At 45.9% G+C, this 22,117-nt stretch overlaps 1 protein-coding gene across 1 annotated transcript in view; it reads left to right on the top strand.

Annotated features, from left to right (window-relative positions):
- The window catches only part of LOC311148164 (uncharacterized protein), a gene marked incomplete at its 5' end in the record, with an annotated part of 61,439 nt that overhangs the window by 32,609 nt on the left and 6,713 nt on the right, over nucleotides 1-22,117 (top strand). Inside the window, 13 exons of the mRNA XM_084185053.1 lie at nucleotides 1,764-1,882; nucleotides 2,665-3,234; nucleotides 3,610-6,384; nucleotides 6,814-6,857; nucleotides 7,155-7,290; nucleotides 7,437-7,553; nucleotides 7,817-7,918; nucleotides 8,537-8,585; nucleotides 10,769-10,930; nucleotides 11,291-12,305; nucleotides 12,400-12,791; nucleotides 13,517-14,499; nucleotides 14,766-15,018. Of these exons, the coding sequence (XP_084041179.1) occupies nucleotides 1,764-1,882; nucleotides 2,665-3,234; nucleotides 3,610-6,384; nucleotides 6,814-6,857; nucleotides 7,155-7,290; nucleotides 7,437-7,553; nucleotides 7,817-7,918; nucleotides 8,537-8,585; nucleotides 10,769-10,930; nucleotides 11,291-12,305; nucleotides 12,400-12,791; nucleotides 13,517-14,499; nucleotides 14,766-15,018 (6,717 nt within the window). The remainder of the gene's footprint in view (nucleotides 1-1,763; nucleotides 1,883-2,664; nucleotides 3,235-3,609; nucleotides 6,385-6,813; nucleotides 6,858-7,154; nucleotides 7,291-7,436; nucleotides 7,554-7,816; nucleotides 7,919-8,536; nucleotides 8,586-10,768; nucleotides 10,931-11,290; nucleotides 12,306-12,399; nucleotides 12,792-13,516; nucleotides 14,500-14,765; nucleotides 15,019-22,117) is intronic.

The raw sequence follows: 22,117 nt of genomic DNA, 5'->3' as shown, positions 1-22,117 counted from the left end.
TGATTTGACCTCATATCTTTCAGAGTTCCCAGTTGTTTTGAACGCGGCATTAGTGTATATACAGTACCTACCTCCGTAACAACATCATGCAAAGTACAGTACCAGCCAAAAGTTTGGACACACCTACTCATTCAAGGGTTTTTCTTTATTTTTACTATTTTCTACATTGTAGAATAATAGTGAAGACGTCAAAACTATGAAATAACACATTTGGAATCATGTAGAAACCAAAAAAGTGTTAAACAAATCAAAATATATTTTATATTTGAGATTCTTCAAATAGCTACCCTTTGCCTTGATGACAGCTTGGCACACTCTTGGCATTCTGTCAACCAGCTTCACCTGGAACGCTTTTCCAACAGTCTTGAAGGAGTTCCCACATATGCTGAGCACTTGTTGGCTGCTTTTCCTTCACTCTGCAGTCCTACTCATTTCAAACCATCTCAATTGGGTTGAGGTCAGGGGGTTGTGGAGGCCAGGTCATCTGATGCAGTACTCCATCACTCTTCTTCTTGGTCAAATAGCCCTTACACAGCCTGGAGGTGTGTTGGGTCATTGTCCTGTTGAAAACAAATGATAGTCCCACTAAGCCCAAACCAGATGAGATGGCGTATCGCTGCAGAATGCTGTGGTAGCGATGCTGGTTAAATCACAGACAGTGTCACCAGCAAAGCACCCCCACTCCATAACACCTCCTCCATAATTTATGGTGGGAACTACAAATGCGTAGATCATCCGTTCACCCACACCGCGTCTCACAAAGACACGGCGGTTTGAACCAAAAATCTCAAATTTGGACTACAGACCAAAGGACACATTTCCACCGGTCTAATGTCCATTGCTCGTGTTTCTTGGACCAAGCAGGTCTCTTCTTCTAATTGTTGTCCTTTAGTAGTGGTTTCTTTGCAGCAATTCGACCATGAAGGCCAGATTCACACAGAATTGTTGATGTTGAGATGTGTCTGTGACTTGAACTCTGTGAAGCATTCATTTGGGCTGTAATTTCGGAGGCTGGTAACTCTAATGAACTTATCCTCTGCTGCAGAGGTAACTCTGGGTCTTCCATTCCTGTGGCGGTCCTCATGAGAGCCAGTTTCATCAAAGCGCTTGATGGTTTTTGCGACTACACTTGAAGAAACTTTCAAAGTTCTTTAACTTTTCCGGATTCACTGACCTTCATGTCTTAAAGTAATGATGGACTGTCGTTTCTCTTTGATTATTTGAGCTGTTCTTGCCATAATATGGACTTGGTATTTTACCAAATAGGGCTATCTTCTGTATACCCCCCACCTCGTCACAACACAACTAATTGGCTCAAACGCATTAAGAAGGAATGAAATTCCACAAATTAACTTTTAAGAAGGCACACCTGTTAATTGAAATGCATTCCAGGTGACTACCTCATGAAGCTGGTTGAGAGAATGCCAAGAGTGTGCAAAGCTGTCATCAAGGCAAAGGGTGGCTATTTGAAGAATCTCAAATATAAAATACTTTTTTGGTAACTACATGATTCCATATGTGCTATTTCATAGTTTTGATGTCTTCACTATTGTTCTACAATGTAGAAAATAGTAAAAAGAAAGAAAAACCCTTGAACGAGTAGGTGTGTCCAAACTTTTGACTGGGACTGTATATTGAACATGAAACAGATACACATATTTTTGGATTGTGGACAGAATGATACCAGTATAAAAAATGTGAATGAAATAATTTCAATATCCCCAAAATGTATTGTTTTATACCTCCCGTTGTGTTTACTTCAGGAGGGGAGAGCATTGGCTCAGCCAGCTGTCAGTCCTATGCCAGTGGCCAGATCCAGGCGTACCCTCAGCAAGGGGAGTCCTACGTGCTCTCTCAACCCAACCTCCCTGCTGCTGCCTCGGCAAGTCTATGGCTGCATCTCAAATGACACCCTATTCCCTATGTAGTGAACTAGTTTTGACCAGGGCCAAAAGTAGTGCACCATGTAGGGAATAGGGTGATATTTGGAACATACACAATGTTATGGTTGTTCCTGTTTTGGAAAATCCAGTTTACAAAGAGATTGATATCTTATCTTCACTCAGCAACCCTGTAATCATGTTACATTATATTGTCTATTATTTATTTTTAGGCCATTTTGGCCCACCCCAACATTTTCCCGATTGGTCAGGGTGGAGGAGTTCCGAATGTGCCTATTGGTCAGAGTGGTGGGATTTCCGGCATGTCCATTGTCCAAAGTGGTAGTGGGGCTCCTGATGGTCAGCAGACTTATGTTCAGCCTGTTGCCATGCCAACGCGGGTCTCACCAGGTGTACCACAGCAGTATTCTCAGGTGAGTGGATCTGCATCTCTATCGACTCTGGTCTCTCAAAAACACTACAGTTACCTTCAAAACTGTTTTAACCTTGATATGTTCTGAATAGATTTCCCCAAATAACTCTTAATCATCACCTTACTATTTGATCAGATGTTCTTTAACAATAATGACAATTCTAACGATCATAATTATGCTTTCATGTTTTCTAAAACTGTTTATAATTCTTTGATTTAATCATATGATTAATACTTACTCTTACCTTCTCTCTCCACCTCAATCCCCCCTCTCCCCTCTTACCATAACTCCCTCTGCCCACCTGACCATCCCTCTGTTACCCTGCGACTACCATCCTCCAACCATCTCAGTCATACCACTCAGATGGGTCACAGATTGCACAAATGGCCCCTTCCCAGTCCTACGCACCCCCAGTCTCCCCCCAAGCCCAGCTCAAAATACTCACAGCTCCCATGTTAGCGGGGGACCCAACAGGACGAGTGGGGGCCATGGTCCCTCTCCCACAACAGACCCAGGCCAACGTCACTCCCAACATCATCCAGATGACACCCCAGCCTTTAACCCAGCAAGCACTGCCTGACATGATCCCCCAGCAGCAGACCATTGTTCAGCAACAACAACAACAACAGAAACTGATGGAGCCACAGCAGCAGCAGCAAATGGAGGCTCAACAAGCTGCCTCGCTTCAGCAGCAGCATCAACAACAACAACAACAACAGATACTGATGGAGCCACAGGAGCAGCAGCAAATGGAGGCTCAACAAGCTGCCTCGCTTCAGCAGCAGCATCAACAACAACAACAACAACAGGCCAATGTAATTCCCCAGAACCAGGCAGTACTGATACAGCGACAGATGGAACAACAACAACAACAACAGCAGCAGCAGCAACAGCAGCAAACTACTGAGCCGCAGCAGCAAGTGCAGCAAGTGTATGTGCAGCAAGCTTTGGTTCAGCAGCAGGCCTCACAACAACAACAACAATCAATGGACCAACAACAGCAGCAGCAGGCATTACTACAACAACAACAACAACAACAACAACAACAACAACAATCAATGGAACAACAGCAGCAGCAGCAACAACAACAACAGGTGTTGTCATTGCAGCAACAGCAAGTGGATCAAAGCCAAGCCTATGCGCAACCACCGCAAATTGACGTACAACAGCAGCAACAACTGCAGCAGCAGCAACAGCAGCAAACATTGTTACTACACCAACAACACCAGATAGAACATCAGCAACAACAACAAGCAATGTTACTAGAACAACAACAGCAAGTGTACATACAACAGCAGCTTGAGCAACAGCAGCAACAGGCTTTGCTACAACAGCAACAACAGGCGCAACTACAACAACACCAACTGGAGCAGCAGCAAGCGCTGTTACAACAGCAGATATTTGAGCAACAGCAGCAGCAAGCGATGTTACAGCAGCAGCAACAAGAGCAGCAGCAACAGCAAGCCTTAAAGCAACAGCAACAACAGGCGCAACTACAACAGCACCAGCTAGAGCAACAGCAAGCGCTCCTACAGCAACAACAGCAACAACAACAACAACTGGAGGCTCACCAAGTGAGCCAGATACAACAACCGCAAATGGATTTACAGCAGCTGCAACAACAACAGCAAGCTGTGCTGAAACAACCGACCCAACTACAACAACAGGCGGTCGTCAGTCATCCAGTCAACCCACAGCACCAGCAAGCTGTGCTTCAGCAACAGTTGGAACAACAGCAAGCCATGCTGCAACAGCAACAGCTTCAACAGCAACAAGTGATTTTACAGAAGCAGCAATTGGAGCAACAACAGCAGCAAGCTCTGTTACAACAACAGATTGAACAACAACGGCAACAGCAGGCATTGCTACTGCAACAACAAGCGGAGAGAATGCACCAACAGGCTTTGCTACAACAGCAGCAACAGATTCAACAACAGCAAGAGACTGGGCAACCGCGGCACCACCAGCAAACTGCCATAATTCAATTACAACAAAGCGAGAAACAAGAGACCGCTTTGATTCAGCAACAATGTGACCAGCTGCAAGCGTTGATTCAACAGCAACAGATTGATGTATGTACGTTGCAACAACAACAACAACAAAACGCTGCTTCGTTTCCACCTAGTCACACTAGCCTAACCCAGCAGCAACTGACAGAACAACAGCAAGTGGTGCTGATACAACAACAAAAACAACAACAACAACAGCAGCATCAACAAAAACAAGCTATCTTACTGGAGCAACAACAACAAGCGTACGTTGCCCAGCAACAACAGCAGCACCATCAGAGCTCTGTCATTGAACGTCAGCCTCAGATCCCCCTTATAGCCCCAGCCGTACCAGCAGCAGAGGTTATACAGGCCATTCAGGTCCAAGCTCAGATGGCCACCCAGGGTCAGGGTCAGGAAGTGATACCTGTAGCCATTCAGCCACAGATTCCCCGCCAGGCCCAGATTCAAGCTCGGAATGAAGCTCACCCTCAGAGCCAGGGCAGTGTCTCTGTCCCAGTACTCCAAGCCCAGCCCCAGCCTCCACACCAAGCCCAGCCCCAGATGATCGAGGTCCAGATTCCATCTCACATGGTGGCCCCGATCCAGGCACCAAGTCCTCCAATCCCTATCCAGCCCCAGGTTCCTCTAGTACAGGCTCCCCATCAGATGCCATCTCTAATACAGGCCCAGGCACCAGAGCAGTCAGTCATCCAGCAGACTCCCCAGCCTCTGTATCCAACCCAGGCCCTGACTCAGACTCAGATTCCAGACGTTCTTGAGACTCAGATGATGCCTCGTATGCAGCAGAGCACAGCTCTGGTCCAACCCCAACCTCCAGTCTCAATACCCCTCATGCAAAGCCAGGTCCAGCCTCAACCCCAGCACCAGTCTCTAGTGCAGCCCAGTGTTCAACTTCCAGGGGTGGTGCAGCCTCAACCCCAGCACCAGGCTCAAGTGCAGCCCAGTGTTCAACTTCCAGGGGTGGTGCAGCCTCAACCCCAGCACCAGGCTCCGGCCGGCCTACTGGCACCGCAGTATGTCACTGCACTTCAGCCCACCCAACAGCAAGCCATGCAGCCAGTCCAGCAGCAACAACAGGACATCACTCAACAAGTAACACAACAACAACAGCAACAACAACAACAGCAACAGCAGATACTGATGGAGCAACAACAGTCCATGCTGCAGTACCAGCAGATAATGCTGTCCCCTGGATCTGTTGGTGTTGGAACTGTCATGGCAGCCCCTGCAGCCAAGGTCATAGACCCTACCACATTGGTCTCTGCTTCGCCCCAACACATACAACAACAGACTGGACAAGCTCCAGCCCAAGCCCCAGCCCCAGCTCCATCCCCAGCTCCGGCCCCCATCCAGCTGGCTCTGCAGTCCCTTCCCCCTCAGCAGCAGCAAGTCTTAATTCCCCCTCACAACCCAAGTCAACTGGCTTCTCAGCCTCCTCAGATCCCCCCACATCTGTTGCCCCAGCAGCCCACTGTTAACCCAGCACAGATTGCAGCCTCCAGTAACTTGCCCCAGCCCCAGCTCGGGACTCAGACTAGAGCCCTACCCCTCTACAGTCAGGTAGTAGCAGGAGCAGGAAGTCCTCCACCATCCCCCCAGCACCAGGCTCAGCTGACGCAGCCGCTACCCGCCCACACACACACCCAGACGGCCATGCAAGCTCTCGCAAACACTCCAACCCAGACACTGGCCCAGACGCAGGTCCACACCGAGACCCAGCTCGCTGAGGCCGCATCGGTGGCTGCCACCACGGAGCAACAGCACCCTCTGAATCCCCCCCAGGCTACTTCCCTCCCTCTTCCACACATGCCCCCCAGCCCCTCTCATACAGCACCACGCCCTGCCTCCCTGCCACCCCTCCATCCTGCTACCCCTGGCCCAGAGACCCAGCCCACCCCACCAGAGAGTCAGCTAACCCTGCCTGGCCTGGCTGACGAACCCACTTCTCCCCCGCCTGTTGCCGCCACTGCTGCCCAGCCCCTTGACTCTAACGCCCCCTTGCTGCTGCCCCCAACCTCGCTCCAAGACTGTGACCCTGCTCTGCTGAGCCTTGCTCAGGTACAGAAGTGCACACCACTCTACCACTACTGCATACTGTTCCATTACTACCACTATTTGCAACCAATAACCAGCCGGTTGTAGAAATGTGTATACAGTAGAGAGCAATGCAAGGGCCACACCCTTTTTAAGATATAGAATAAAACCCATTCCTTTTACTCAGTTACGCTAAGTACGATTGTATGGTATTTGTTCTGATTTAAACTAACCAGTACTACAACAACATGATCAAGTGTTTTCCTTTAACTTACATTAATATACGTTCATTTATTTTTTGTATTCACCATTTCAGTTTTATTTGTATTAGTCAACTAATGGTTTGGTATGTATCTTTTCTTTGTGGGTTTTTGCTGTTTTCTGTATGTCTGTATTTGTGTGTGCGTTGGTCTGTCTGTGTGTCTGTCTGTCTGTATCTATGTGGCTCTACAGGAGAGTCCAAACCAGTCTGGCACAGAGAGACACTCCACTTCAGGGTATGTGTCACATCATTACTCTCAACGTCGTTCCCAATTCGCTCCATAGCTCTAGCCCCCGGTCAATGTTAGCAGATCTATAAGGTGGAAGTGATATGGTGGATGCTTCACCACTACACTGCTTATACCTATCCAGACCCTTCAGATCTGCAATCATCCAAGGGTTAAGACCAAGGGGAAGGGCTAGGGACCGGTTGTCAATGTTCTACTTTTCGTTTGTTTTTCATGTTAGAAGAGGTTATGCCCAATACTGTACTTGAAGTACTAACAATAGGAGTACTATTAATTTGACCACAGCTCTGTTCCAGCCAATGGGGATGGGGATTTACAGATGTTGGCCAATGGGAAACTAGAGAGGGTGAAGTCTCAGAGGAGATTGTCCTATCGGGGGCCGGATAAAGGATCACATGCATTTCAACTGAGCATGATTCAGGTATAGTATCCCTAATAGTATTAATCCCTCTCAGGATGTAAAAGATTTCTAAGAAATGGTCATGTCCAAGAAATTATAACGTCCAAGAAATGTTTGTGTCCAAGATATTGAAAGGCCAACATGGTTTCTCTTGCTGTGTTCCGTAGGTGTCCGGCTCTGGGGACAACATGGTGGAGTGTCAGCTGGAAACCCACAGCAACAAGATGGTCACCTTCAAGTTCGACACTGACGGAGACGCACCTGAAGACATCGCAGATTACATGGTGGCTAGACCAACACACAGTTATACATGGACATTTGTTTGGGATTATAGCACCACAAACATCTACCTGTTTGGATATATTACATATGATTATATTCATGTATGATTATATTATATTAGATGGGATGAGGATTTTTGCAGCACGCACTCTCATTTGGACTAATGCCAACTACCCCATGCAGCCTGTGTTTGGTCCATTAAGTTTGGTTTTAAAAAGTGTGTTCTATTGTGTATCAATTTGTGTATCTGTAATGGCTTGTGTAGGTGGAGGAGGATTTTGTCCGTGAGTCAGAGAAAGAGACATTTGTGGAAGATCTGAGGTCCATTGTCAAGAGAGCACAGGAAATTCTCCTCACACATCAACAGGTCTGGTTTGAAAACATTGGTTGCTTCCCAAATGACACTGTGTTCCCTACATAGTGCGCTACTTTTGTCCAGAATCCTATGGCCACTGGTAAAAAGTAGTGCACTACATAGGGAGATAGGAAGGGTGCCATTTGGGATGTAACCAGTATGTAATGTCTGTTCGGCTCTTTTCTACTCTAAATCTTTACAGACATACAGTTTTAAATGCTGAACACCATACACATAGTACAGCCAGGGTACAATATGTCCTGCTTTGGATATAATGTTGCCTTGAAACAGGTCCATGTACTGTCTGGTCATTTTCTCCTACCATTATGGAACCACTATGTCAGTAGCCATGTTTTATATTATGGTGAAAATAAAGGAAATAGAGCCTGCACACTCATGAGCTCCACCACGTATCTTTATTAATAAACAAACAACGTTTTGATCCTGCAAGGTGAACACTGAACATACAGAGAGCTAAAGTCATATGTAATGGTGTATGGAGAACATACAGGGGCCTTTACAGTAGCTAATGCATTGGAGCAACCATAACTCATCTGATTTATTACCATGTAATTCTGCCTGTATGTATGTTAACATGGTCTGTTCTGTGTCTTCCTGTTGTCTGTCAAGACTGGGTCTATGGAACAGCTGTATGTGAGCACTCCAACAGGCACAGCAAGTGAGTTACAATCTAAAATGGCCCGTTATTCCCGATATAGTGCACTACTTTTGACCAGATCTCTATGGCCCCTGGTCAAAAGTAGTACACTAAATAGGGAATAGGATGCTATTTGAGAGGCAGCCCTTCCTCCGTCCTCTGTCCTCCCCACCACTCCTCCTACAGCATCTATAGGCTATAATCTACTGAGCTTGGAATGGAAAATACAGATGAGAAGATAGAGAGATAAAAGCGAAAGATGACAACTTAATTGCCCATTACATTTTCATAAAATAGATTATATTGTAATGAACCTTTTACACAGTTCGATTGACATGATGTAATATCATTCTATCTTCTAGTTGAAATACTGTATTTTCTTTTTTCTTTTTGCACTCATACAGCAGTCATTACAAACTGAAATTCATGCGTATACAACATTTTAATGGATAAGAGCAACAACATTTAAAAATAAGAGAAACCATTTCAATCAAAAATGTCCTGTGGTCTTAAAGCCACTCATTATTCAAAGAGCAGAAATATGAGATTGGTGAGCTCAGTCCGTTTGTTTTGGCTGCGAGTGTTCCTGCCTGTCACTGTGATTCGGTCAGGAGGTAGCCAGTCCCTGAATTGAGATTTTAGGAGTCTGACCATGAAGTCAGTGCAGAGTTGTGTCCATCTTTCGTGAAGCCGGAGCAGGGACAGCGTCAGCATGCTCTCTTCTAGTGGACTATAAATGGTCATGATATCTGGTGCTTTGCCAAATGTGGCTTAATCCTTTTGCCCCACCTTTATAAAGCGTTATGAATGATTATGAATTATTTCTGTTTAAGGCAGCTTCATTTAGCCTTGGAAGTAAAGTTTTAGTTCATTAAAATAGGACCTTTTTATATAGGATTTCTCTTTTTATTCCAGCACCCCAGTCAAGCATCTCTGTAGGCCAGGGATGGGCTACTGGTGGCCCGCGGCCCCCTTTTTGTAGGCCCCGGGATCAATTTCCAAAAACAAACAAACAAAACAAAAAAAGTATATACATTACCAGTCAAAGGTTTAGACACATACTCATTCAAGGGTTTTTCTTAATTTTTTACTATTTTCTACATTGTAGAATAATAGTGAAGACATCAAAACTATGAAATAACACATATGGAATCATGTAATAACCCAAAAAATTATTTTTGATTTTAGATTCTTCAAAGTAGCCACCCTTTGCCTTGATGACAGCTTTGCACACTCTTGGCATTCTCAACCAGCTTCATGAGGAATGCTTTTCCAACAGTCTTGAAGGAGTTCCCACATATGCTGAGCACTTGTTGGCTGCTTTTCCTTCACTCTGCGGTCCAACTCATCCCAAACCATCTCAATTGTGTTGAGGTCGGGTGATTGTGGAGGCCAGGTCATCTGATGCAGCACTCCATCACTCTTCTTGGTCAAATAGCCCTTAAAAAGCCTGGAGGTGTGTTTTGGGTCATTGTCCGATTGAAAAAAAAATGATAGTCCCACTAAGCGCAAACCAGATGGGATGGCGTATCGCTGCAGAATGCTGTGGTAGCCATGCTGGTTAAGTGTGCCTTCTAAATAAATCACTGAAAGTGTCACCAGCAAAGCACCCCCACACCATCACACCTCCTCCTCCATTCTTCACGGTGGGAACTACACATGCAGAGATCATCCGTTCACCTACTCTGCGTCTCACAAAGACACAGCGGTTGGAACCAAAAATCATGGTCGAATTACCGACCACAGGGCCACCATTGATTTTGTTAGTCACTCTCACTCAGAGATCATATTAAAAACTGCAAACATTTCTCTCCACCTTATGGCAAAGTGTGTAGAATTGCATGAAATTAGTTGTTGTAACATTGCAAAATGTTCAGGGCGGTGACAACAACATTTGCGGCCCCTCATGATTAATTCCGATCTTTTGTGGCCACACCATCAAAGTTGCCCATCCCTGCTATAGGCCTTATAAAGTGTTGATGAAGCCTTGAAAGTTGTAGTTATTTTAAAGTGGGACCTTTTCTATGTTATTTCTCTTTATCTGCCAATGGAATCAGCACCCCCCTTGATAAAGCATTATGAATTATTCTGAATGATTTCTAAAACATATATGTAGGCTTTATAAAGTGTTTAAGGAAACCTTGAAAGTTGTAGTTAGTTTAAAGTTTAAAGTGGGACTTTTTATATATTATTTTATGTTCCAGTGGACGGGACGCCTCAGTCGTCTCCGGTGGGCAGATGGAGGTTCTTCATCAACCAGACGATCAGACACAGAGACTCCACGTCCAACCAGGGAGGAGCATCCACCCCTCCACCTCTCTCGACCGGAGAGGTCAGGGTGCCCCAGTCTACAGACACTGACCGAGGTACAGTAACAGGACCCGGGTCTGGGCTAACAGTCATTTAACACTGGGCATTCATACCCTTTTCACACTACCAAGCCCACCCGAAAACCAGTAGGGGTTGAAATATTTTCTGAACTGTCCTGTGCAGTTAGTGTCCTGCTCCATTAATGGGCTATGCACTGTACACAAAATGTAACTTTTCTAACACAGTTGCAGCAACTATGGTGGAAACTTAACCAGGCCAGTGTAGTACGGCTGGGCTCTGCTCAGTAGTGTGAAGGGGGTACATTCTGCTGTGTTTGGTTCTGTCTGTTGAGTAACACCAACTAACCCTCTGTACCTCCTCTCTCTGGTCTGCTCTGATTGGTCGACATACTCTAGAGGGGGACGGAGGATCCCAGAGATTGGACTCCTCCTTTGCTGAAATGGTCTCCTCTCCTCCTCTCTGCCCCACTTCCACCCTGTGTGCCCTGACCCCTGCTTCCACCTGCGTCTCCACCGTTTCTACCCCTGCCTCCATGTCTGCCCCCCCAGCCACTGCTGCCCCCGCTCCTGACACGACTGCCTCTGCTGCCTCTGACAGTAGTGTTTCTGACCCGGCTTCTACTAGTGCAGTTGTTGCCTCAGTCCTACACCCAGTCCCCGCTGCCTCAGCTGGCCTAGGCCCAGACCTGCAGGCTTCCATCGACCAAACTTCCAGTTCCACCACAGCAACATCCTCCATTCCAACCCATGTCCCAAATACCGCTACCAACCTCCCAGTCCCAACCATGGTAGCCGCTTCTACCACCATTGATCCCTCTACCACAGCCTGTCTAACTGAAGCTCTGACCTCCCCAGCTAGTAGTGGCAGCTCCATGGTGAGCCAGGGCCAAGGCCCAAGCCTAGGGGATGTAGTAGCAGTGGCAGCCCCAGGGCAGTGTGTGTCTGCAGGGGACCACTCATCCACCGGCTCCATCCAGCCTCCAGTGGCTGTGTCTGCAGCCGTGGCCTCTCCTCCTGTTAGCCATGCAGGTCTGAAGCAGCAGCAACACACTCTGCCTCTGATTCAGTGCATGCCAGCCCAGCCTCAGGCTCCGCCTCAAGCTCAGGTCCAGTTACAACAGCAACTCCAGACAATGCAACAGGTACAGCAGCAGCAACAGCTCCTAGAACAGCAACAACAACAACAACAACAACAACACCTGCAGGCTGTGCAACTCCAACAGGTACAGCAACAACAGCAAGTGTACCAAGAGCAGATACAACTGCAACAGCAGCAGCAGCAACTCGCGTTGCAAAAATCTATTGAACAGTTGCAGATGCTGCAACAGCAACAACTACAGCCACAACAACAACAACAACAGCAGCAGCAGTCTGAGCTACATGTGCAGCCCCAGCTCAGTCAGACAAAGCCGTTACAACAACAGTGTATGTCCCTGCAACCACAGACAGATATGTTGCCACTGGCACTACAACAACAGATACAGCAACTGCCTGTCCAAATGCAGAACACAGAGTTACACATGCAACAGCCACAGCTACACCAGTTACCCCCACCACAACAACAACAACAACAGCCACAGCTACACCAGTTACCACCACAACAACAACAACAGCCACAGCTACACCAGTTACCACAACAACAACAACAGCCACAGCTACACCAGTTACCACCACAACAACAACAACAACAGCCACAGCTACACCAGTTACCACAACAACAACAACAGCCACAGCTACACCAGTTACCACCACAACAACAACAACAACAGCCACAGCTACACCAGTTACCACAACAACAACAACAGCCACAGCTACACCAGTTACCCCCACCACAACAACAACAACAACAGCCACAGCTACACCAGTTACCACAACAACAACAGCCACAGCTACACCAGTTACCACCACAACAACAACAACAGCCACACCAGTTACCACAACAACAACAACAGCCACAGCTACACCAGTTACCACCACAACAACAACAACAACAGCCACAGCTACACCAGTTACCACCACAACAACAACAGCCACAGCTACACCAGTTACCACCACCACAACAACAACAACAACAACAACAGCTACACGAGTTACCACCACCACCACCACCACCACAACAACAACAACAGCTACACCAGTTACCACCACCACAACAACAACAGCTACACCAGTTACCACCACCACCACAACAACAACAACAGCCACAGCTAAACCAGTTACCACAACAACAACAACAACAGCCACAGCTACAGCAGTTACCACCACAACAACAACAACAACAGCAGCCACAGCTACACCAGTTACCACAACAACAACAACAGCCACAGCTACACCAGTTACCCCCACCACAACAACAACAACAACAGCTACAGCTACACCAGTTACCACAACAACAACAACAGCCACAGCTACACCAGTTACCACAACAACAACAGCCACAGCTATACCAGTTACCACAACAACAACAGCCACAGCTACACCAGTTACCACCACAACAACAACAACAGCATCAGCAACAGTTAGGTCTGGAACAGGCACTACATATTCAGCAGCAACAGCAAATGCTCCAACAACAACAACAACAACAACAACAACAACAGCAGTCTTTTATGGCTGTAACAGCCATACAGGGAGATGTGTTACAGCAGCAACATGCGCTGCTAGCCCAGTCAGTGAACCAACAGTATGTCCAACAACAACCAGTACAGCTACTAAACATGGCACTGGTACAACCACAGCAAGCTCCTCAACAACAACAACAACAACAACAACAACAACTCACGCACAGACTCCCTCTAGAACAGACACAACACCAACTAGTACAGTCACAACAGCTGCTAGAGCAACAACAACAACAACAAGAGGTTAACCCTCAGCAGAAGCAGCAGGAGCCCCAGCAGGCTCCTCTCCAGGAGCAGCCGTTGTTCCAACAGTCAGAGTGGGAGCTGTCTACATGGGAGGCCATTGTGACCGAGGATAAAGTCAGTCACTCTGCCCCTCTACACCCCTCCTCAGACTCCTCTCTGCCCCTCAACATTAACACAACCTCTGATGCCCCCCTACCGCCTCTCTCCCTCACCCTGACCCCCTCCCCGGTCCAGCCATCCTCTGTGGCTGAGTCGGACAGCGAGGGCCCTCCCAAAATTGAGTTTGTAGACAACCGCATTAAGACTCTGGATGAAAAGCTGAGGAACTTGTTGTATCAGGAGTATAGTAGTGGGGCAGGTGTGACGGGGGGAGCTGCTGTGGTTTCTACTATAGGTCCCACCTCAGTGTCAGCAGCCTCCACATCGGCAGGAGGGGACGAATCCTCGGAGCCGCACTCGCTCCATCCCTCCTCCTTCCCTCCTCCTGCGTCCTCCTCATCAGACACCTCTCCTCATTCCTCCTCCTCCACCACCTCCTCCACCACCTCCCGCTCCTCCTCCCCCTCTCCTGACCTGGAGAGTGGGAGAGGAGTGGGGGAGGAGGCTCCTCCAACAGGCCCGGTGGAGCAGCAGCCCACCCCGTCGCTCTCCTCCGCCTCCCCCCCTTCCTCCCTCCTGGCCCCCCTACACGGAGACTCTGCCGGGCCCCCGCCTATCCCTGGAGAACCCACCGTTCTTGTAAGTGAGGTGCACATATCTGAATAGTGTTTGATTGGCTTCCTGAAACATTTAGTAAAGACCACTGCTTTGATTGCCTTGTTGTTATGAATTAATAGATACATGTATTTTTCAATGCTGTGGTTCTTGTAATGTACTTATGATATTTCAGTATCTCTCCTTTTCTCTCTGAGTGTCTCTACTATGACCCCCCATGGCTGCAGCCACTCTTACCTTGTCGCTGTGTTACCTATCCCCTCCCCTATCCCCTCCCCCTACACCTCCAGGCTGCCCCCTCTCACTCTGACACCAGTACCCCAGGAGAAGTCACTACGTGGCCCCCCAATCTGCACCCCATCCCCCTGGGCCCTGGACCACTGCCGCAGCATAATGCAGGAGGTGGATATTTTGGCCTAAACCTGACATGTCCTAGTATCAGAAATCCCGTTAGCAAGAAATCCTGGACTCGCAAATTCAAAAGCTGGGCGTGCAAACTGCGCCACTCCGCCAGCTTGTTCAAGAAGCCCAGAGTCAAGCAAGGTAGCGTGTTCTTAGAGAGAGAGCGAGAGAGAGGTTGAATGGGGCGTTGGTTGGTTGGGGTGTTTATCTAAAATACAAAGGTTGTCTAGTTATGTTTAATATAATTCTGTTAAGTGTAACATAATTGTGTAATTTCTGCGACTCTTATCTTGACAGGAATTATTATTCCTTTGTTATTTTTTAACTAATCTTTTGGTAATAAGTAACTGTAATTTTATATTTTTCTGGTATTTCTATTTTTATGTGATTGTCTTTGTTGTATGGTGTCAGTGTTGACGATATCTCTACATGATACATTACTCTTATCTTCTGGAATGTTCTGTTTTGCAGAATGGCTTTACTACATTTATTTGCCCATCTTTTTTGTTTGCATGGGGGGGGTTACTCACCCTGCCTGGGCCTGCATGAGGCCAGAACAGTGTAGAGAAGAAGAGCGAGATGGGGGGATGAGGAGGAGGAGTAGAGAAGAGGAGAGTGTAGGAAGAAAGAGATGGGGGGATGAGGAGGAGGAGTAGAGAAGAGGAGAGTGTAGGAAGAAAGAGATGGGGGGATGAGGAGGAGGAGTAGAGAAGAGGAGAGTGTAGGAAGAAAGAGATGGGGGGATGAGGAGGAGGAGTAGAGAAGAGGAGAGTGTAGGAAGAAAGAGATGGGGGGATGAGGAGGAGGAGTAGAGAAGAGGAGAGTGTAGGAAGAAAGAGATGGGCAGTATAAGGAGGCTGATGAGTTTACAACTGTAACTCTGGAGATCGGAGTAGCGCCTGCCTGCTTGCTGCAACCAGGATATGAGAGCATTAGACCCCTTTATGACCCCCACCAGCCCCACCACACCCCCACTCTCTGCTCTCAGAGGATAATGGCCACTGCACACTGCTCAGTCAGTGCCCACCACATAGCAACCACACACTCCACCTGCTGACACAGAGTAGCTCAGACTAAGCACCTCACACACACACACACACACATATACATACACATACACATTCACACTTTGAGTGCTCACTCACACTTGGCAAATGTCATGACAATCCATGGCAATCACTCCATTAGGTCTGCAATACATTATGCAATGCTTTATAAATGAGCCATTTGCTTGCCAGTAGGTTCTGTATGTAATATCCTAGATTATGATGACATCATAATTGACTATACATTGTGCACATTGTTCAGTGCAGGGTTTAGAAGTAACTACCCATTCGGTTTCTTTCTTACCTGCATAGGCTTTTATAAGGCTGAGCCAATAAGCTCACATTGTTTTTTGCAGACTGCTATTCTTGCATGTATTAGTGTGTTTCACTGTAGTTTAGTTATTTGTGTATTTTCATTGTAAATATAGCATATGGCATGAACATACAGCACGCTACATACAGTTGAAGTCGGAAGTTTACATACACTTAGGTTGGAGTCATTAAAACTTGTTTTTCATCCACTCCACAAATTTATTGTTAACAAACTATAGTTTTGGCAAGTCGGTTAGGACATCTACTTTGTGCATGACACAAGTAATTTTTCCAACAATTGTTTACAGACAGGTTATTTCACTTATAATTCACTGTATCACAATTCCAGTGGGTCAGAAGTTTACTTACCCTAAGTTGACTGTGCTTTTAAACAGCTTAGAAAATTCCAGAAAATGATGTCATGGCTTTAGAAGCTTCTGATAGGCTAATTGACATTATATAAGTCAATTGGAGGTGTACCTGTGGATGTATTTCAAGGCCTACCTTCAAACTCAGTGCCTCTTTGCTTGACATCATGGGAAAATCAAAAGAAATCAGCCAAGACCTCAGAAAAACAATTGTAGACCTCCACAAGTCTGGTTCATCCTTGGGAGCAATTTCCAAACGCCTGAAGGTACCACGTTCATCTGTACAAACAATAGTACGCAAGTATAAACATCATGGGATCACGAATCCGCCATACTGCTCAGGAAGGAGACGCGTTCTGTCTCCTAGAGATTAACGTACTTTGGTGCGAAAAGTGCAAATCAATCCCAGAACAACAGCAAAGGACCTAGTGAAGATGCTGGAGGAAACGGGTACAAAAGTATCTATATCCACAGTAAAACGAGTCCTACAGTGAGGGAAAAAAGTATTTGATCCCCTGCTGATTTTGTACATTTGCCCACTGACAAAGACATGATCAGTCTATAATTTTAATGGTAGGTTTATTTGAACAGTGAGAGACAGAATAACAACAACAAAAAACAGAAAAACGCATGTCGAAAATGTTATATATTGATTTGCATTTTAATGAGGGAAATAAGTATTTGACCCCTCTGCAAAACATTACTTAGTACTTGGTGGCAAAACCCTTGTTGGCAATCACAGAGGTCAGACATTTCTTGTAGTTGGCCACCAGGTTTGCACACATCTCAGGAGGGATTTTGTCCCACTCCTCTTTGCAGATCTTCTCCAAGTCATTAAGGTTTCGAGGCTGACGTTTGGCAACTCGAACCTTCAGCTCCCTCCACAGATTTTCTATGGGATTAAGGTCTGGAGACTGGCTAGGCCACTCCAGGACCTTAATGTGCTTCTTCTTGAGCCACTCCTTTGTTGCCTTGGCCGTGTGTTTTGGGTCATTGTCATGCTGGAATATCCATCCACGACCCATTTTCAATGCCCTGGCTGAGGGAAGGAGGTTCTCACCCAAGATTTGATGGTACATGGCCCCGTCCATCGTCCCTTTGATGCGGTGAAGTTGTCCTGTCGCCTTAGCAGAAAAACACCCCCAAAGCATAATGTTTCCACCTCCATGTTTGACGGTGGGGATTGTGTTCTTGGGGTCATAGGCAGCATTCCTCCTCCTCCAAACACGGCGAGTTGAGTTGATGCCAAAGAGCTCGATTTTGGTCTCATCTGACCACAACACTTTCACCCAGTTCTCTTCTGAATCATTCAGATGTTCATTGGCAAACTTCAGACGGCCCTGTATATATACTTTCTTGAGCACGGGGACCTCGCGGGCGCTGCAGGATTTCAGTCCTTCACGGCGTAGTGTGTTACCAATTATTTTCTTGGTGACTATGGTCCCAGCTGCCTTGAGATCATTGACAAGATCCTCCCGTGTAGTTCTGGGCTGATTCCTCACCGTTCTCATGATCATTGCAACTCCACGAGGTGAGATATTGCATGGAGCCCCAGGCCGAGGGAGATTGACAGTTATTTTGTGTTTCTTCCATTTGCGAATAATCGCACCAACTGTTGTCACCTTCTCACCAAGCTGCTTGGCGATGGTCTTGTAGCCCATTCCAGCCTTGTGTAGATCTACAATCTTGTCCCTGACATCCTTGGAGAGCTCTTTGGTCTTGGCCATGCTGGAGAGTTTGGAATCTGATTGATTGATTTCTTCTGTGGACAGGTGTCTTTTATACAGGTAACAAACTGAGATTAGGAGCACTCCCTTTAAGAGTGTGCTCCTAATCTCAGCTCGTTACCTGTATAAAAGACACCTGTGAGCCAGAAATCTTTCTGATTGAGAGGGGGTCAAATACTTATTTCCCTCATTAAAATGCAAATTAATTTATAACATTTTTGACCTGCGTTTTTCTGGATTTTTTTGTTGTTATTCTGTCTCTCACTGTTCAAATAAACCTACCATTAAAATTATAGACTGATCATTTCTTTGTCAGTGGGCAAACGTACAAAATCAGCAGGAGATCAAATACTTTTTTCCCTCACTGTATATCGACATAACCTGAAAGGCCGCTCAGTAAGGAAGAAGCCACTGCTCCAATTAGCCTATCAGAAGCTTCTAAAGCTATGACAATTTTCCAAGCTGTTTAAAGGCACAGTCAATTTAGTGTATGTAAACTTCTGACCCACTGGAATTGTGATACAGTGAATTATAAGTGAAATAATCTGTCTGTAAACAATTGTTGGAAAAATTACTTGTGTCATGCACAAAGTAGATCTTCTAGCCTACTTGCCAAAACTAAAATTTGTTAACAAGAAACGTGTGGAGTGGTTGAAAAACGAGTTTTAATGACTCCAACCTAAGTGTATGTAAACTTCCGACTTCAACTGTACAGACTTTCTGTTTAAAAGCTGCCAAATATCATACACCACGGACAGCACCCCTGTTTATCCAAATTAATCCATAATGTCAATCGGTTAATTGATTGGTTGATTCATTGATGTTGATTGGTTGGTTGACGTGATGTTAGTGTGGGACGTAATATGTTGCTGGGACACTCTCTATGAGTGTGTGAGAGAGAATGGATGTGTGTGGTTGTGGGTGGGTGGGGGTATACTGATGCATACGCTCAACTAACTGACCCCTCCCCTAAAATGGATTTCTATGTTATGTTATGATTAATCACTTATCTACCACCCTTCCCATCTACATCTATCTACCACCCTTCCCATCTATATCTATCTACCACCCTTCCCATCTATATCTATCTACCACCCTTCCCATCTATATCTATCTACCACCCTTCCCATCTATATCTATCTACCACCCTTCCCATCTATATCTATCTACCACCCTTCCCATCTACATCTATCTACCACCCTTCCCATCTATATCCATCTACCACCCTTCCCATCTATATCTATCTACCACCCTTCCATCTATATCTATCTATCACCCTTCCCATCTATATCTATCTACCACCCTTCCCATCTATATCTATCTACCACCCTTCCCATCTATATCTATCTACCACCCTTCCCATCTATATCTATCTACCACCCTTCCCATCTATATCTATCTATCACCCTTCCTATCTATATCTATCTACCACCCTTCCCATCTATATCTATCTACCACCCTTCCCATCTATATCTATCTACCACCCTTCCCATCTACATCTATCTACCACCCTTCCCATCTACATCTATCTACCACCCTTCCCATCTACATCTATCTACCACCCTTCCCATCTATATCTATCTACCACCCTTCCCATCTATATCTATCTACCCCATTACAGGTCATGCTTATTTAAGCATGCTTTTATTGTAGATGTACTGTATCTTTACTTATCTTTATCATAACATTTTTGTTTATTCCTGTCGCTGTAAGAAAAGGACAGTAAAATATTGTAAAAATGCTATGGTTTTCTAAATCAACGTAATGTACACACACTTTCCCATAGTCATGCATGTACTGTTAGATTGTATACAATACAATGTATTGTACAGTTACAGGGTGGTGTGCTGATGATGATGTGATGTCATGTGATTCAATGATTTTTTAAACTCTGTTTTTCTGTGTTTGTGCTGTTTGTGGTGTCTGTGTGTCCACGTCTTATCTCTGTGCTTGTCGGTGTGTCCCTCTGTGTGTGTCCACCCATATGTGCCTATTTCTGTGTGTTTGTCTCTGTGGCTCTACCTTGTCCTCACTCATGTGAATGTCTGTCTCTTTGTCTGTCTCTGTGTCCTTGTCTCTCTATGTCCTCTCTTTCTTTCTCTTCCCCTTGGTTTTCATTCCCCCTCTTTTTTCTAGATGGTCACTGTAGAGGCAGCCAGGCAGTCAGAGAGGGAGCTTCCTCCAACCCTACCCACTCACTCAAGGGACGATTTCGGGTACGGCCCATCCTGAAAAATAATCTAGCCCCTAGACAATAGATCTGAAAGGATTAGATAGGTGTAAGCAATATGGGAAAATAATCCACCCAGTATACGAGGGGACAAGATACAATCCCTTGCAAAAGTATTCATCCCCCTTGGCGTTTTTCCTATTTTGTTGCATTACAACCTGTAATTTAAATGGTTTTTATTTGGATTTCATGTAATGGACATACACAAAATAGTCCAAATTGGTGAAGTAAAATTAAAAAAATAACTTGTTTTCAAAAAATTCTAAACAATAAATCACGGAAAAGTGGTGCGTGCATATGTATTCACCCCCTTTGCTATGAAGCCCCTAAATAAGATCTGGTGCAACCAATTACCTTCAGAAGTCACATAATTAGTTAAATAAAGTCCACCTGTGTGCAATCTAAGTGCCACATGATCTCAGTATATATACACCTGTTCTGAAAGGCCCCAGAGTCTGCAACACCACTAAGCAAGGGGCACCACCAAGCAAGCGGCACCATGACCAAGGAGCTCTCCAAACAGGTCAGGGACAAAGTTGTGGAGAAGTACAGATCAGGGTTGGGTTCTAAAACAATATCCAAAACGTTGAACATCCCACATAGCACCATTAAATCCATTATTAAAAAATTGAAAGAATATGGCACCACAACAAACCTGCCAAGAGAGGGCTGCCCACCAAAACTCACGGACCAGGCAAGGAGGGCATTAATCAGAGAGGCAATAAAGAGACCAAAGATAACCCTGAAGGAGCTGCAAAGCTCCACAGCGGAGATTGGAGTATCCGTCCATAGGACCACTTTAAGCCGTACACTCCACAGAGCTGGGCTTTACGGAAGAGTGGCCAGAAAAAAGCCATTGCTTAAAGAAATAAATGAGGAAACACGTTTGGTGTTCGCCAAAAGGCATGTGGGAGACTCCCTAAACATATGGAAGAATGTACAGGTCAGATGAGACTAAAATTGAGCTTTTTGTCCATCAAGGAAAATGCTATGTCTGGTGCAAAGCCAACACCTCTCATCACCCCGAGAACACCATCCTCACAGTGAAGCATGGTGGGGGCAGCATCATGCTGTGGGGATGTTTTTCATTGGCAGGGACTGGGAAACTGGTCAGAATTGAAGGAATAATGGATGGTGCTAAATACAGGGAAATGATTGAGGGAAACCTGTTTCAGTCTTCCAGAGATTTGAGCCTGGGACGGAGGTTCACCTTCCAGCAGGACAATGACCCTAAGCATACTGCTAAAGCAACACTTGAGTGGTTTAAGGGGAAACATTTAAATGTATTGGAATGGCCTAGTCAAAGCCCAAACCTCAATCCAATTGAGAATATGTGATATGACTTAAAGATTGCTGTACACCAGCAGAACCCATCGAACTTGAAGGAGCTGGAGCAGTTTTTGCTTTGAAGAATGGGCACAAATCCCAGTGGCTAGATGTGCCAAGCATATAGAGACATACCCCAAGAGACTTGCAGCTGTAATTGCTGCAAAAGGTGGCTCTACAAAGTATTGACTTGGGGTGTGGGGGGGGGGGGGGGGGGGATGAATAGTTATG

The sequence above is a fragment of the Coregonus lavaretus genome (genome assembly GCF_964263955.1).
Source record: "Coregonus lavaretus genome assembly, chromosome: 20".
NCBI classification, from domain to species: domain Eukaryota; kingdom Metazoa; phylum Chordata; class Actinopteri; order Salmoniformes; family Salmonidae; genus Coregonus; species Coregonus lavaretus.
Note: the sequence above shows the minus strand (reverse complement) of the source record. Positions and strands in the feature narration are given on the sequence as shown.